The sequence below is a fragment of the Capra hircus genome, chromosome 1, assembly GCF_001704415.2.
Source record: "Capra hircus breed San Clemente chromosome 1, ASM170441v1, whole genome shotgun sequence".
Classification (NCBI taxonomy): Eukaryota; Metazoa; Chordata; class Mammalia; order Artiodactyla; family Bovidae; genus Capra; species Capra hircus.
This window is the reverse complement of record NC_030808.1, coordinates 95,855,456-95,873,178: the sequence shown is the minus strand read 5'-3', so window position 1 is coordinate 95,873,178 and position 17,723 is coordinate 95,855,456. Positions and strand designations below refer to the sequence as shown.

Sequence of the window (17,723 nt, the reverse complement as noted above, 5' to 3'; positions counted from 1 at the left end):
TGAGGTATCAGAGGAAAAAAGCAGCTAAGTACATGGGTCAAAATGGGGAAGGAACAGCAAGGTCTTTGGGGAGGAAATAAGCTGGACCTTGGAAGGTCAGTAGCCCCTTTAGAGGCAGATGGAAGCTGAAAGTGGCTGAAAAAGGAGCATTCTAAGCAACATAACTACCTGAGTTAGGCTGCAGTACTATAGTGCATGAATGTTCAGGAAACACTGGTTTCTGAATGTTTGGTGTGAGAAAGCAGATGGAGTGAGAAAGGCCAGCAGGTCTGATGTGACTTGCTGATCTTTAACATGCTGAGGCTTTTCTGTGGGCAGCGGGGAGCCTTTTGGAGGAGCTTTTCACTTAAAGCAAGGGAGGTGGTCACAGGGCTATCATCCGTTGATAGCTGTGGGTTAGTCATTACAACTTTGAAGACATTTGTGTCCCTGAAAAGCAACTGAAACTGCAATTTGCATACGTTACCACCAGGAGGCAGCAGTCACATGATAAGAACTATGGAATTTGATCACAAACACACTTTGCTTTCCATCCTACTCCATAAGGGAAGATGAAAGGAAGGCATAGCATGATGACTTCAAGTGTATTTTTAAAAATCATATAAAAATTTGCTGTACATGTTTAGATATGTATGAAGCTTTCAGGCCACTTTTTAAAAAATATTATTCCACCAAAATGTAAAGACCCTTCATAAAATGTTTCAAAGTTCCACATTGAAAGTTTAATATTCCAAACTTTCCTGAAACAAAGCAACAGAGAATTCAAAGAAAACTGCAGAAATTTTATCTATTAAAGTAAATTAAAGCAAGAAACAAGAGGCATACAATTAATCTAATTATTTGTCCTCAATAGGGTAAAACTTTTGTTTGTCAGATTCATCTGTAATACTTCATCAGAATCCAGCATGATTGCTTTTGCACTGCTGTCCTAAATTAGCATGTCTCAACATATCTTAAGGGAAAAATGGTATTAGGTTGCACATGCATGCTAAGTCACTTCAGTCATGTCCCACTCTGCAACCCTATGAACTATATAGCCTGCCAGGCTGCTCTGTCCATGGGATTCTCCAGGCAAGAATACTGGAGTGTGTTGCTGCACCCGCCTCCAGGGGATCTTCCCAACCCAGGGATAGAACCTGCATCTCTTGCAGCTCCTGCTTTGCAGGGGATTCTTTACCCCTGAGCCACCAGGGAAACCTAAGTATCAGGTTAAGAAATCTTAAACAATGCATATTAAAATTTTTTATTCTCCCCAAAACTGGTCTTAGAGCTACTAAGAGAATGAAAAAGTACTAGAAGGAGCAAATTAAGTCACTTATCAAATCAAGCAACTGGAAGGAAGTCTCATTTGGGCAATACTCTTTCTTGGAGCAGACAGAAAAAGGCTGTTGGTATCTCTTAATCCTAAATAGAATTAAGTTCCTTAACTCACCATGCAATTCTTGAATATGCCTACTACCAAGAATCTTACTGTTCTACTCCGCAGAGAAGGAACACATTAAAAATAGTCTGCTGTCACAGGATGGTGAGTTCTGAGTCCCAGTCCAGAGTCTGCGCTCCCAAAATGTGCAAACAACCCAAGGAACATGCTTTATCCATTCTTAGAGTTCAGAGGCAAAGAGGTCACAAGATCTCAGAAAGTAACTCTAAATACTACTGTGAAGTTATGTCAATATAGAAGTTTCTAAATACGTATTCGTTGTTCAGTCACTCAATTGTGTCCAACTCTGCAATCCCATGGACTGCAGCATGCCAGGCTTCCTTGTCCCTTACTATCTCGCAGAGTTTGCTCAAACTCATCTCCATTGAGTCAATGAGGCTATCCAACCATCCTATTCTCTGCCGCCCCCCTTCTCCTCCTGCCCTCAATCTTTCCCAGCATTAGGTCTTTTCCAATGAATCAGCTCTTTGCGTAGCTTATATTTATTGAGTACATCTATGTGCCAGAAGTTGTAGTAAGCATTTTACATGCATTATCTCATTTAATCTTTGCAAAAATGCCAGAGAATAGTCATTATTCTTATACCCCCATTCCTATTTTAAAGATGAGAAAACAGGGGTGGAGTTCACATAACTAAGGGGTGGAAGTAGAATTTGAACTCAGAATTTGAGTGTGAAAACAAGAGTCTAAGTACTTAACCTAATCTACGTATGTATAGGAGAATAAATTTTCTTTTTAGAAAAGCTGGCCTTTAATGGGCTACATGTCTGACACACTGCTCTAAACTATTCCCTTTCAAATTCTGACTTCATGGAGTGGCCCAAGACCACTATTAATAAGTAGCAGTTGAAAGATCAGTCCTGGCACTTTTTAACCTCGACTCATGTATTTCTCTCCATGCCTAGTTTGTGCATCTTGCGCTGCCCTCCCAGCTCCTTGGGTTCTCGTTGACACGTCACGCCTCTCCACCCACTAAGAGCTGGAGATAGGTTTCCTTTCTGGCCTGCCTCAAAACCTCTTGCTCCTGAGTCTAACCTGATCACACGTTCCCCTAAGTCCCAGAGGCTGTCTGCAAAGAAGGAACTCTTTCCTTGAAATGTTCACTGAGGATTTCTCCTCCTCCCTTAGTCTTTGCTGATCTTCCCTCTACCCAGTCCTGACTCTTACACTGCTCACTCCCCACCCCTACGACCCTGCTCATACTGTGCCATGTGACAGATATTAGCTATAGAGACAAAGAAGAGAAATTCAAATACAGCTGTGAACTTTCAAAGATGCGAACGTGCATGCCAGCCCCAGTAATGCCAGCTGGTGTACTGTATTACTGTACTTGTCAAGGTACTGTACTGTCAGATTAGAATGTTTTCTTTTTTGTGTTTGCTTTTTTAATGTACATGTTATTTGTATGGAAAGTTATTATAAACCTATTACAGTACAGTACTACATAGCGGATTGTGGTAGTTGGGTACCCAGGCTAACTCTGTTGGACTTATGAACAAATCAGACTTAGGAAGAGGCTCTCAGAACAGAACTCGTTTTTAAGTAGGGGACTTACTACAAAAGGAGGGCACCCTCTGTTCTTTGCTGCCCACCAGCCTCCTCTGCTGCCTCTGGATCAGGAAGAGCAGAGGAGAAAGGTGGAGAGGACAGAAGTGGAGACAAGCTCATCACCATGGACCTTCCACCCTCGGCCTCTTCCCTTCCCCTCTGCTCCACCCACCCAGGCTCAGCGCTTGCTTCATCAGACCGGAACTTCCACCTCACTGCCAGCCGCCCCTTCCTGCTACCACCAGGGAGCTCTCGCCCCATCTGCTCTCTGCATTCTCCCCCTTTCCTTCCCATCCTCAACCTTCCCTACTGCCCTACCCAACTAAGTCATAAAACCTGCCCCAGACCAGGTGAGCTCACCTTGGTCAGGATGCTAGTTAAGGAATTCTGAGTCTCTATTCAAACAACCTTGTCCCGGGACCCCAAGTTGGACTCATGCCTTTCCAGTGATGCAGTGAAAAGACAGGGTGGGACAACAGATAGAGCCATAAGAAAAAAGAGGTTTTGAATCTATGAAATGAAGGAGAAAACACAGTGTTCTGTATAGTAGCCTGGCAACCTCCTTAAAATTCCTGTGACTATAATAAAAGTCCTTCTGACTTCCAAATACCTAAATTAGAAATGAGCCTCAGAGCACAAAAACTTAAATGGTGAAAAGTGCCAGTACTGAAAAAATGTCAATTAGATGTGTGTGTGTGTATGTGTGTGTTTAAGGTTGCCTGTCTTCTGTAGATTTTGCCTTTGAAACATGAATATTCATTTGAATTAAGAAAATCACTTGTTATATTAAACCACTTCCTAGTATCACTCAACACGACTTGTTCACTGTCTGGAAAAGGTACTACTTCTTGCAATTCTATTCTTTCATGAAAGATTCCCTTTCAGCAGCCTGCCCCTGGTGATGCCCACAGGCTGTGATCTCTGAGGCAGTCCGCACAGTAAAGAACAATGCAGGCTATCTGAAATTCCCTCGGTTCCTCCAAACACATCAAGAGCCCATGACACTTGGTCTTTTGTTTCCCTTGCTGCAATAAAAATGTGCACCTCACCTTTCTCTCCTCGCTTCTTCTTTGTTCTATCGATATGGTCCTTGAGCTGGATGCGGACCTGTCGCTCATTAGGTTGGTCTCGTATAAATGGATGCTTCATCAGTTGTTCCGTTGCTGGTCGCTGGCTGTGGTTCTTTACCAAACAGCTCTCGATAAATGACTGGAATTTTTTTGACCTGACAAACAGAAGTGATGAACCCATGGATAAAAGGACAATCCAAAGAAAAGAAAACTTACATTTTCTGAAATACTGGAACAACAACAACAAAAATAGGTCCAATCAGCTACATAGGGATCAACCAGTCACGGAGTACCTCTAGCTCTTTATAAAGTACAGTGGGGTTCAAAGGAATCCTTGCCGCCAACACACAACTCAGGCAGTGTATGGCAGTTACATCATGAAGGCATTTTTGCCTAGTTTATATGGTCACACTGAAGACCAACAGGTACCACTGAAGAGAAAGACCCCGATAAAAATCACTCCTGGAAGGTCTGTTGGAATGAGCGAACCAGAGCTGGGCCTTAAAGAATTAGGTAAAAAATAATTATTGGGAAAGAACAGTTCAAGGAGATAGGAATCAGTGAAAATCTAAAGCTGAGATTGAGCATACTATATGTGAGGGGACACTGAGGTAAGCTAAGTAAGGCAGGAAATGCAAGCTGGAAAAAGTAACACTAAGGTTGGATAGGTAAAGGGGACAATTTGTAGAAATGAACAAGATTCTTACATAGTGAAATTAAATTTAGGCAAAATTTTTTTAACTGGCAATTTCAGAATCACTTTTGGACTTTGCTTTTCAGTGAGCAAGAATACGATGTTATGTGAATGTCTGCTATCGATCCATGGACTTGGAAACTTAACTTCAAGGGACTAAGTTCACACCCAGAAGCAAATTTATCTCCTTCTAGAGAGGCACCATCTCCTCAGAGATAAGCCCTGTGCCAGGGACGCAAGGGGCAGGGGAGAGCCGGTGAGGGATAACAGCGATTAGGGCACAAGTCCACAGCATGGTAGAAATTAATGATGACTTGAGCTATGATTCATGAGTTGGGCATGCCTGTTCTGGCTGAAAGTTCCAAGAAACTGTCCAGCATCATAAATAATTAAGCTCATGGTTCTACTGCATGCCTTTCCGAGGTGCTCCGCTGTCAGCAAGGCATATCACTCTCGGAGACCTTCGGGGAGCGCTGCACACCCTCCTCACTGTTCTCACCTTGATCAGGAATGGATCCATTCTGCGCTCTCTGTCGCCCTCCTGTGGATCACTAGGGAGTTACAGAAGCAAATCTCCAGCAGGTCCTATGTATAACCTTCTAGCCTGAAAGGCGTCCTCACCATACAGAACAGAATGGTGAGCGTGTTCTTCAAAGTTCAGGTGTCAGCGGGCACTGTGCCGTTCTCTACTTCTGCCCAAGTCAAAGCAGTGTTTCACCTTACCCCATGTTTAAAATACTGAATTATGGGTATTTTTTCCCTCCTTAACATTCTAGGTGATGTTTAAGCTTTTAAATTATTTAACATAGAAGTAAAAGTCACCTGAGGGTCAGCTCAGGATGAATCAGGGTTGGCAAAACTAAGGACTAGACAGAGTAACCACAGGATGGACATTCTAAGTATCTCTCTCTTAAGTCCTTCAGCCCGTACCCCTGCCTTCTGGACCCCGGAAATTCTCCCCAGAGCTGGGATATGCCTGAGCCATTTTTGTATCATGAACACACTATATATCGGACAAACAAGTGGATGCATAAATGGTTATCAGGTGAGAATCCCACCCAAGAGCTGTAATGTGGCTGCCTTCAAATCTGTGCTTGTGAGAGACAGACAGGAAGGTTTAGAGAGAAGGTATTATTTCATACATTTTATTTCTATCCATCAGATTAATCTGTGGAGGCACTAATATGATAGCACCTAAGAAGGGACTTTGCAAAAAGACAAACAAACAACCCATAATGAAATAATGGACTGTGTTAAGCAATAAACTGAAGAGAATAAGGTTAACCTTCATAAAGAAATGGACACACTCCAGGCTGTACACTTCTAGGTAAGAAAATCAGTATTAGAAAGATGAAAACAAAATCAAATGAAGACAGAAAGTTATTAAATATTCACGAGAATGCAAATGGAAATTCTCTTTTTTCTATTAGAAAACGTGGAAGAAAGAGTTTGTTCTTTATAAAGTGCTCGACTGTTCATTAGGGGATGATAAATAAAAGAAATCACATCCAATTTAAAAAGAAAGTCACACTTAATAGACTGTACATTCCCTTCCCTGATCCTGGCACCTCACAAAAGCCAGGGACATCTCCAGGATGAGAGCGTGTTCAGGGAGTTTAATGGAAATAGCTATAGCAGTCTTTTTTCCAGTATGTCTCCTGGTGGGAAGGAATCTCATGATATACTCAAGAGAATATCTTTGGGCCCAGAGGATGAGCCAAGATGTGTGAAATTACAACGCTGGCAGTTTACCCCATGTCCTCTGCAAATGGTTCTGCTTCAAGAGAAAATAATGCTCACTTACAACAAATCTTCAAAAATGTACTGTCTCTATGTAAAGTTAGTGTGACCAAAGAATCAATATGTTTAATCACACATTTAATTAAAAGTAAAAAAACTTCACCTACATGGAGTATCACCTGACTCTTTGCTGAGAGTCCTAGTGGGTTTAAAGTACAGTTCTTTACCTTTATTGTTTTAGTCTTGAGTGAGTGAAGTCGCTCAGCCGTGTCCAACTCTTTGCGACCCCATGGACTGTAGCCTACCAGACGCCTCTGTCCATGGGATTTTCTAGGCAATAGTACTGGAGTGGATTGCCATTTCCTTCTCCAATGAATGAACTGAACAAGTATAGTAATGCAGACTAGAGGAGAACAAAGGTATATTTTAGGTCCCTGAAATGTTTCAGTCTTAGTTGCCTATAATTCAGTTCTGTCACTTTTTATAAAGCCCAAGATTAGCAATACCAATTTCCCAAGGCTTGGCACGGAGAGATAAATGATAGTGATTGGTACTTTTCATCTGAGACACTAGTTCTGTAATACCAGTGTCACTGAGCACTTTATCGTCTCAGATTTTCCTGTTTATATGTTAAATTGTGTTGTTGTTGTTCTTTAGTTGCTAAGTCATGTCAAACTCTTTGGTGAACCCAGGGACTATAGCTTACCAGGCTTCTCTGTCCTTGGAGATGTTAAAAATGCCTGCAAGATCATTGCATTCATCACTATAACTGCTTGGGCTAAAAGTTTCTGGTAATCTTCAGACTTCCTAAAGGCAATTTGATCTTTAAAATTTGTACTTGCCTGCTGCTGCTGCTGCTGCTGCTGCTAAGTCGCTTTGGTTGTGTCTAACTCTGTGCGACCCCATAGACAGCAGTCCACCAGGCTCCCCCATCCCTGGGATTCTCTAGACAAGAACACTGGAGTGGGTTGCCATTTCCTTCTCCAAAGCATGAGAGTGAAAAGTGAAAGTGAAGTTGCTCAGTCGTGTCCAACTCTTAGCGACCTCATGGACTGCAGCCTACCAGGCTCCTCCATCCATGGGATTTCCCAGGCAAGAGTACTGGAGTGGGGTGCCATTGTGCTTGCCTAGAACAATCCTTTTTCTCTACTTCAGGTTCTATCATTTACTAATTGTGTGATTTGGGGCATATTACTTAACTTTTCTGTATCTTTGTTTCCCTGGCTGCAAATGGGGATATACTGTTAGCACTTATTTCAAAAGACTGCTGTGATAAATAAATGAGTTACTTCATGTAAAATACTTAAAACTGTGCCTGTGACATCACAAATGCTATGATTATTATTACTATTAATACTTTGACTATTGATGACAATGTCCCACCCTCTCTGACCATCACCAGGCTTAAAGAACAGTAGGATCTGCCTTGAGGGCTAAGAGCAGAATTGTGATGGTGTTTTTCCCAACTTGTGTTGAACTGAATAGTATAGAATTCTTTAACAGAATTACTTTACGTGTATTAGTATTGGATGCATTAGCAGCAAGAGTGAGGACTCACTCATCTCCAAGGAGACTGCAAAATATGCTGATTTTAAAAGACTCTAGTAAGTTTTGTTTTGATTTTAATAAAGTCCAAAGTCACACTACTATAAGTACTTTCTGATATTTTCTATTATTATTTCATCTAGAGCTCCCTGCACCCCTAAGAAAGCATTGTTATTTCTAAAACAAAAGTGCCAGAAAACTCAGCAGGAATAGGAAGTGTAGTTTCATAAAATAAGAGAAATGGTTGGAAGCTCTGGAGTAAAAGCAGCAGGCTGGGGTTCCAAGCTGCTGTGAGCCTGGAACTCAGGATAAGACGTAACCTCATCGGGCCTCAGTCTCCATCTGGAGCCTGAGTGGTTTAAAGCAGGAATCTTATCTCTCTTCCCAGAGATAAGCAGTTACGACTTTTCCAGTGAGCTCAGTCGAACACTGCTTTGCCTGTGTGGAATCTTCACATTTAAAGGGCATGTGAAAAGGACAAGACCGACCACCTTTTACAGGAACAAAGTCAGCCTCATCCTTCTTCAGCGGCCCTTGCAAGGAAGCTACGGCATGCAGTACAAGCGTGAGGGATGAGGGGCCAGGGTGAGCACAGCGGGAAGAGAAGGGAGGGGAAATCCTTTGCAGGAGATGGTTATCCACGTAGGCTGAATCTCACTACACATGAGCAAGAGGAGAGCGAGGAGGGAAAGATGGGAGCCCCGCTGCACCGGTCACTTGGCGACATGGAGACAGAGGGTGACAGTGTCCTTCTCCTCTGACTCAGCCCAGGCTGTAACCCTCCCGGAGGCCTAATCAAATGTCTGAGCCACCTGAACTCTGACTGGAGCCCGGACCACCTGGCTTCTTTGGCGCCAGGCCTCTCCTCACTGCGCTGAGGAAGGCCAGGTCCCTGCTCCCAGGGAGGCTCTCCTTTCCTCCTACAATGAAAGGGGCAAAGAGCAGTGATACTGCCTTTCTTCCCTGATATTAAGGCTCAAGGGAAAAATGCTCACTCGGAGGGACTAGTACAGCTCCTTCTCTACCACTTTAACTCTGAACTCTGAGAAGTCGAGTGGCGCAGTAGAAAAAACACAGTCACAAACTTGGGACAAGGACCATAACCCACCTAAAGCCTCAGACTCTCGCCCATAATATGAGGACCCAGAGCATCTGCCCAGCAGGGTTGTGGCTAAGAAAATAAAGGTTATTACAGGATTATATGAAATCATGTGTGTGAAACTTCTGAAGACTGTAGAGCACTATTGAATTTAAAGAATCCTGAATTCAGTAAAAACAAATTTTTATATATATCTTAAGTATATATATATTTTAAATACACACACACATAAATATGTTGCTGAGACTACAGCATACATGTGCCTTGTATGCCTTGTATGTCGTAGATTCAGTCAAGTCCTTGGAAATGATCCTCAGCTGAATGCTTACAATGAAGAGTTCATGGCTGTCTCCGCCACAGAGGTGCCCCCTTTGGTCATATGTTGGAATAAACACCGGAAATAGTGCACTTCACCTGATAACTCATTAAAGCAGAGAATAGGTAGATATAAAAGAACACTTCAGAGTTTTGTTTCTTTTGGTGGGCGATAAGAGAAACAAGGAAAAGGAAAGTAGAAATATTTTATTTCCTCCCAAACCCTGACCTATTTTAGATCACTCTGAACCTGGTTGTTCAATACGAGTACTCTGAAGCGCCTAAATATTTTCATTTAAAAAGTGGAATTCTAGCATAGAGAAATTCGAGCCCCACCAAGTGTCCTGTGGCTGGGGGCTGCACGGCCATCTTTATAACGGCTGGGTTCTGACTGAGGAGGTGCATTTTCCGGGGCTTTTGCTTCCTCCACTGGCTCTCAAACAGCCACGCCATCTTCCCGTCCACCACCTGGCATGCGGCACTCCTCCTAGCTGGCTCTCATTCTGAGCCACGCAAGGCCATGTGGGGAGGCTGCTGAGACGAAGGCAGCCTGGACTGATCCAGCTCCCTGCAGCATTATAAAATCGGCTCTCATCGCCAACGTTTTGAAGCAGAGAAGTCAGCCTGTATTTCCCCTCAAGTCTGCGCTTCTCAGGCAAGGTCAGTGCAGGGTGGCTCCTGTCGGAACAAGGGCGACGAACTAGGAAATGGTAGAGCAGGGGCTGGTCAGCCACTTTTCTGGGGGCCAGACGGCTCACAAAGAAGGGCACTGCAGACCAGGGGTAAGAAGAAGGCAGGACCAGCATGGTGACCAAGGGATTCCAGCTTCTGGGCTGGAAGAGGCAGTGACAGGGGCAGAAGCATAAGGGCTCACCCTAAAAGGGAGCAGGAATGCTTGGGCAGGGCAGTGTGGCTGCACCTTTGTGGGAAAAAAAGGCCAGAGATCTCCATGGACTGCTCAATTGCTAGTTTTTTTGTTTTGTTTTGTTTTAAGCTGGCAATGAACACAAATATTTCTGAACTGCAATGTGTGGCCACACCATGCTGGGCAAACAGCACAGGTAGGGGTGGTCAGTTTGTCCTCTGTGGTGGAGCCAGGAGCACCTGTCCAGTGTCAGTGAAGGCAGAGGAGGCAGGGAGGGGGCAGGGTCGGTGAAGCCCACTGGACACAGCAGCCCCTCCCAGCCTTCCTGGGAGGCGTGGCATGAAGCACAAACAGAAAGCTTGCGGAGAGCTTCACAGTCCCTGATGTTTCCAAGGATCTTCCAGAACTGAGCCAGTCCCTTTCTGGGAGCTGTTCTGGGGAGAAGGGAGGAAGCAGAGCCTCTGGGCACCTGTGGATCATGTGCCGCGTGGTGCCCAATGGAAAGCTGTTGCTGGGGAGAGAGCAATGTCTCACACCACGGCGACCCTCCGGAGAGAGGAGGAGGGATGCTCTGCCTCCTTGTTACCAATAGCAACTCTCACTCTCTCCCCATGCAGCCCTTGGCAACTAACTCTGAGGCTGTCATCTATTCTGGCTATTTTTTTTTTCCTCTCTCTGTGCAGTATGCCTTTCTCTTATTCTGCCAGGGTCACTATGTCATCCCTGGATAATGGTATTAATTAAGATTGCTCTTGCATCGTGGAGGGGGAAACTGTGGGTGAGCTTGTGAGAAACACGAGGACCTGATGATGAAGTGATATGAGAAAAGGCAGAAGGGTCTTGTCCTTTCATGCTCAAAACTGCCTGGAAGGCATCTAGAAAAGGATAGGAGGTCTCAAATGGTCCAGGAATTGGCCCCATGGCAAAGGGAATCAGAATTGAGAACGTATCAAGGAAGACACACCGTATCCACAGGGGGAAGGGAAGAAGCAATGAATTTTTGCTCCAGAATAAGATACAAAGACTCTGGTGTGAGTGCACAAAAAAGCCAAAAGTTCAAATCCTGGTCTAATCCGTAGAACTCTGTTTACAAACTCCAGTCAATCAGACACTACCAATATAATTTTTACCATACCCTTCATCATCCATGCAAGTATTCACTTAGTATTTTTCTTTAAGTCACTTTTTATGTGAATCAGTTTATTAAATGGAAAGGTTAGATCACTGCCACAAAGAAGCAGCCAGTATCACCTGCCATAAAGAGCAAGCAATAGCAAACACAAAAATTATAAATGTTCATGCACAGAGCAGGAAATCACCTCACACAGTACCAAGTGTGTATATACATTTAGGGAATTAATATTTTAAGGAACAGAAGAAAAGTCAGCCAATCTAATGGGCTGACCCTTAACTATAACCCGTTCTGATGAGATGTTCTGCACGGCTGGGAAAGATATTACTCTGAGTGATAAATCAAAGTGTTTCCATGTTACTTCCTGGGTTCTGCTACCCACTTTAGCTAATATCTCCTCATAGTGAATAAGGACTTACCGTGCAAATAGTAGGTCCTTAATATGTACTTTAAGATGAATAACAGCATACAGAAAATCATTCAACAGGTCTTAGTACATATTCATCTAATCCTGTTAGCAGGACCTAAAGATCTGAGCTCATTCCAAACAGAAATGCAGAAACTCTTGACATTAAATCTGCAAAACACCGAAGACCAAACTCACCACTTCTTAGACTTCAGCCGAGGCGCTGGGTTCCGGGGGATGAGGAAGAGAGCTCTCATGGGGTGCATGTCACACAGAGCTGCAAGAGACCAAAACAAGGGCCAGCTCAGGCTAGGGGGCCAAACCCGGGCCAAGCCTGTCCTTTCTGTGCCGATAATGCTGCCAAATGGCTTCCTGAGTCCAGGCATGACCAGTGAGCAGAGGCAGGAGATCATAAAGCTTCCCTTTGGTGAGCGTTAAATGAGACTGATTACAGGAGTCTCATAAAATCTAACACCTTTCAACTAGAGATTGTTAACATATTTACTTGCACTTCATTTTTAAGGAAAACAAGTCAAAGGCTCAACACCCTTTGCTTTGCTAAAAATAACCATCTAAGACTCCAAGTAAACAACATCCACATAACAACTATAATGGAGACAGTAAGTTATTTTTAATTAGTAAAGTCCCAAATAATCCATGGTACATCTCTTATACAGTGAAGGCTTCCCCATTTGCAGTGTTATCTATTAATATTAATACATGGGTTTTTCAAGTATAAAGCACTAGACCAAAACACCTTTCTCTCTGTACTGATAAATACCTTGAATGGCTTTCAGCCTTTTCATGATGGGTTTTGTTCGTTTGGTTGGTTTTGTTCAATGGCCCCAGAAAGGCCAGAGGATTAAGGCAAAGGAAGTCTGGTAGAAGACTCATAAAAATATCTCATTGTAAAGATGACATTATCATTTATAGTAAAAACACTCACACATTCTATTCAATATTTCACTAGTTTACTCTTTAAACATCTGGCAATATCTTTTCCTGTGTGCCTAGAATAAGAACACATTCTCCCCCAAAGCTAAAGGATTCTGCTGGGAGAAAGTTTATTTTTTGCTCCTTCCTACTACTCATCAGGGGCTTCTCAGGTGGCTCAGTGGTAAATAATCCACCTGCTAAGAAAAGAGATGCAGGAAACACAAGTTCAATCTCTGGGTCGGGAAGATCTCTGGATGAGGAAGTGGCAACCCACTCCACTATACTTGTCTGGGGAATCCCATGGACAGAGGAGCCTGGAGGGCTACAGTCCATGGGCTCCCAAAGAGTCGGACATGACTGAGCGCACACGCAGTAACTGCTCATTAAGCATGGTGACAGTTTCAAGACTGCCAATATTATCTTTCTGATTCATAAATGCCTACCAGCATTGTGGATAAGCGACATTTGGTCAACAAACACCCTAGTCATGCTACAGGTGAATTCTACTAACTCTCGAGTGAGAAATAAGACCACCACGATCACTCGAGGGTAAAAAGTCATATGAGCACAATGACTCGTCATACTAACGTAGGGCCTGTTTTGGTCCAGGTCTTCTGAAAAGCAAGACATTAAGGTGATATTAAACATGAGAAAATATCACTGGAGGAAATTCCTGCCTGAAAGGAAACAGCAAAGGAGCCAAGGAAGGCTGGGAGAGTTGTCAGATTGCTATGAAGGTGAGAGGGAGAAGCAGTAGGTGGAAGGGTGCTAGGCTGTTCTGCAGTCTAAGGAAATCAAGGAGGGAAACGAAGGAGCAACAGCTGCCTTCCAAGGAGCCCCCGTCTTCCAGGAAAGGGTCTGCCTTGTATCCCTGCCACTCCCGGTCACTGGAGGGGGTGGCCCTTGGGAGGAGCCATCGTGGCAGCTGTCCCTGCTCAGTTGCACTTCCTGAATGGAGTCTCGGAGGTGACGACCACGCAGCTGGGGAGGGTCTCGGTGGGGCCAATGCTCCAGATTCCCAGGAACTGGAGAGGTTCTTTGGGTAGCCAGAGCCCTGCCCACTCTGTCTCAAATAAGCAGGGAAATCTAACAACCTAACCGTTAGTATTTTAATACGAATGAGAGCAACCGAGTGCAAGTGTTCCCATAACCCATGCCCTGAAAATCAGCTTTGAATTTCTGATATGTTGGCGTTTACACTCTTTGTGGTTTAGTTCCAGTTTGACTACAGGTGAAGAGTAGTTGAAGGATAGACTACACACTGAGTATATAAGACAGACAAGACTTCTCAGAGTCTGCTTTCCTCTCCCTTCTGGTCTTGCCTCATAAATACAAATCCTCACACCACTCTGAAATGAATGGATTCCTGGTTGATTTACATGACTCTGCTTTCTCGGTACGCCAGCTTGAGTCCACGCAGGGCTCGGTGTAGCAGAAGTAAAGCTGCTGGCAAGGAAGCATCCGCACCTGCAGAGCAGGCCAGCAACAGATTTCACCCAGAGGAAGGTACTTACGGGGAGCACCTTCTGCCATCTCGATAGCGGTGATTCCCAGAGACCACAAGTCACTCTGCAAAACAAGGAAGGCACAGAAGCATGGGTAAACGCAGTCAACAAAGGCTCCCTGGGCTAAACCAGGCAACTGCTTCAGAAACGCCTATGGGACAGCTGTCCAGCCATCTCTTTTCAAACCTACTTCAGGCAAAAACAGCCTTGTTTTCTCCTTGCTGATAATACCTTTCATGGTGCCTGACACATGGTGAGTTTTCCATACACGTATGAAAAACAAATAGAAGGTTTCAAACATTAATTCATCACTAAAATTTCCCTACTGATTGGACCACAAGGAACTGCTGCTGTTTGACTGTTTTTAATACCTTCACTGAAACAAAACTGTCAAGTAATTAACTGCACATACCCTAAGGGTACCAATTGAAAGGGTTTGGTGTTCATGTACACCTGTGAAATCATCAGCACGGGCAAGGCAGCAAACACATTCATCTCCCCAAAGGTCTCACTTGCCCCTTTGTAGTCTCCATTTCCTGCCCGTCTGTCCCCGACCCCAGTTGCTGTTCCAAGGCACCCACTGATCTGCTTTTTGTTACTATGGACTAGTCTGTATCTTCTAAAGTTTTGTGTAAAATGAACCCTCCTGGTCTCTTTCACTTCAGATGATGTACTCAAGGCCCACCGTGTTGCCTTGTGTATTGGTACTTCAGTCCTTCTTACCGCCAAGCAGTGCTCCATTGCACCAACACAGATGCTGCAGTTTGTTCATCCATTCACTTGTTGATGGACCTTTGGGTTGTTTCCATTCAAGGCCATTAAAAATAAAGCTGCTACAAACACGCATGCGCAAGCCTTTGTATGGATGTATGTTCTCATTTCTTTTAAATAAAGACCTGAGAGGGGAACGGCTGGACCATATAGTTGACGCTAGATCATACAGTATTTATAGTCATTTGTTTTTAACCTACAAAAAAGCCCAGCAATTCATATCATTTAACCAAACAAGATGAGGATGGGGGAGCTTTTGTTTAGTTTTGTCTACTGCTGTATCTCAGTGCTTAGAATAGAGCTGGCCACAGTAGTGGGTGCTCGATATATTTGTTCAATGAATGAACAATATTATCATATATTTTTATCTGGTAAGTAGACACATACGCAAAGTAGAAATCCTATACCCTTATTGTCTTTCTTATTCTCAGGTTAACTTTCATGCTCTTATCAGAATTTTCTGGGCTAATGCCTCCACCTTGACCTATGCAACCTTGAACAATATGCTTCTCCCCAGCTCCGTGCACACCACTCAACTGTTTCTAAATAGTGCATAGAAGGGAAGCAAATTGAGAGAAGGGAAAGCAAGTCAGGAAATGCCAAAAAGACTGCTAAGAAAACACACATAAATACTTGGTTCAGTGGTTCACAATCCTGATGAAGACTCTCACACTCCCTTTCTTTTTAAATATACGTTGCATTCTGTACATCATTCTAAATTCTCACCTGTAACCTCATGAGATTTCAGAGATCAAAGTTAAGTTCCCTTGCTATTCCCACCAAGCAAATGTCAAGGTCACACATCAAGGAGATATAACTGGAAGAGAACTATGAACTCCTCCCTGAGCCATTCCCTAGAACTAAACTTCTCAATGTCCTGTGGGTGACACCTAGGCCTGTTCAGTATTTGAACTCAGGCCCATACAACCTGAACAGGACTTTCAAGGGGCTCTAGACTCTTGCCTAAAATGTGATCTACCTTAGAGCAAGTGGCTGGGGCACATCCTAACCCCACACTAGGACTAAACAGGGATTCTTTAATTCATGAGCTCATCAACCCATCCACATAAACATTACAAGTTCTCAGTCCATTTGAAGATAACAACGCACCTGCACAAAACCACTGTCCATAGATTCCAAGAACATCTCTGCATAGAACATCACTTTATCATCCTTTCTTTGTTTCATTTCAAGGTATATTCAAATGTATCACTGAATACACACACACACACACACACAGACAAGAGTGGCACAGCCTGGCACTTTGCTAAATCTTCCCGCAGGCTGCTGGTCTTGCTCACTGAGGTTCTTTTTGGAGCTAATGGGAAAAGCCCAGCTCACTCATCACAGGCTGGCTCAAGAGCAGCAACTGTAAAGATGAACACACAGCTCTCTTGTACCGGAACACGATGGTTCACTGACAAAGACAATCATTGGGGAACATGACGAAAACGCTGACTCACTTACTGCACGGGAGGCATTCAACAGAAAACAGTCTGGAAATGGCGGCGGGATTGGGCTGTTCTGATACGACTCCAGGCCTCGGCAGGTCTCCCACCACCTATCCAGCATCTTGGGAAACCGAGTGTTTGTGCAGTGTGAACCAAGATGCAAATACGAAGGCGGTGGCTGGGCTCTCTGTCCCCACCTGCCATAGCAAAGTCAAATTAAATGGCTTTCAAGTGTAGGAAGCTTGAACTGGTTTGAAAGCCAACCCAGCTGAAAGGAAGTGATGGAACTGGGATGAGAAAAGCTCCAGGCTAGTCTTCAGACAGGGGAGAAAATACTCAGAAAACTCATGCAAACTCCTGCCTCAGGGCTTTTGCTCTAGATATTCCCTCTGCCTGCAGCACCGACCCTAATCATGTGTGGACTGACTCTTCGCTCCACGAAAGTCTTTGCTCAGGTGCTCTGCTCTTAGTGAGGATCACCCAACCTCTCTCCCAGCGAGGCCAGACCCTTCCCCCTTTCCCACTTTTGTTCTCCAGAGAACTGATCACCTTCTGCCAACTGTGTAATTGACTCATCACTAATTTATTATGTTTCTTGTCCACTGTTTGTGTCCCCTGCCCACAACACACACACTTCATCATGAAGTCCACAAGGGCAGGGAATCTTTGCTTTGTTGACTGGTACATAGTATTAGAAGAGTGCCCGGCACATAGTAGGCACTTCGTAAATACTTGTCAAGTGAATAGACACATGAGAGAAAGGAGCAAAACCTAAGTGTCTTAAGGCTAGACTCTCTGTAGAAGGATGGTTTTGTTTGTTTTTGTTTACACAACATGTGGGATCTTAGTCCCTCGACCAGGGACTGAACCTGCGCCCTCTGCAGTGGGAATGCAGAGTCTTAACCACTGGATCACCAGGAAAGTCCCTTAGACCTTTTGTAGGTCATTTAGTCCAACTTTTCATTTCACAGAGGAGAAAAAATGACTTAAGATCACAGAGCAGCTAAGCACCAGGTTTTAATCAGAGCTGGGTCTCCTGCCTCCCAGGCTAGTTCTTTTTTTAAAACTATCATCACAATGTAAGAACCTAATAACTCACTTTAAAAAACTTATTAGGGACCCATAAAATAATTGCTTCAGATTCCTCCTTTGTCTACAGGTACCTTAAAGTGCTGGTGACTCAGATGAAGGTGTTGAGATTCAGT

The 17,723-nt window shown here is 43.9% G+C and overlaps 1 protein-coding gene across 6 annotated transcripts in view; it reads right to left on the bottom strand.

The window, feature by feature from the left end:
- The window catches only part of TNIK (TRAF2 and NCK interacting kinase), a 396,955-nt gene that overhangs the window by 104,985 nt on the left and 274,247 nt on the right, over window positions 1-17,723 (bottom strand). For all 6 annotated transcript variants that reach the window (XM_013964598.2, XM_005675313.3, XM_013964609.2 and 3 more), the window contains exons 8-10: window positions 14,306-14,360; window positions 12,054-12,132; window positions 4,039-4,214 (exon numbers count right to left, since the gene is read on the bottom strand). In XM_013964598.2, coding sequence (XP_013820052.1) covers window positions 4,039-4,214; window positions 12,054-12,132; window positions 14,306-14,360 — 310 coding nt within the window. The remainder of the gene's footprint in view (window positions 1-4,038; window positions 4,215-12,053; window positions 12,133-14,305; window positions 14,361-17,723) is intronic.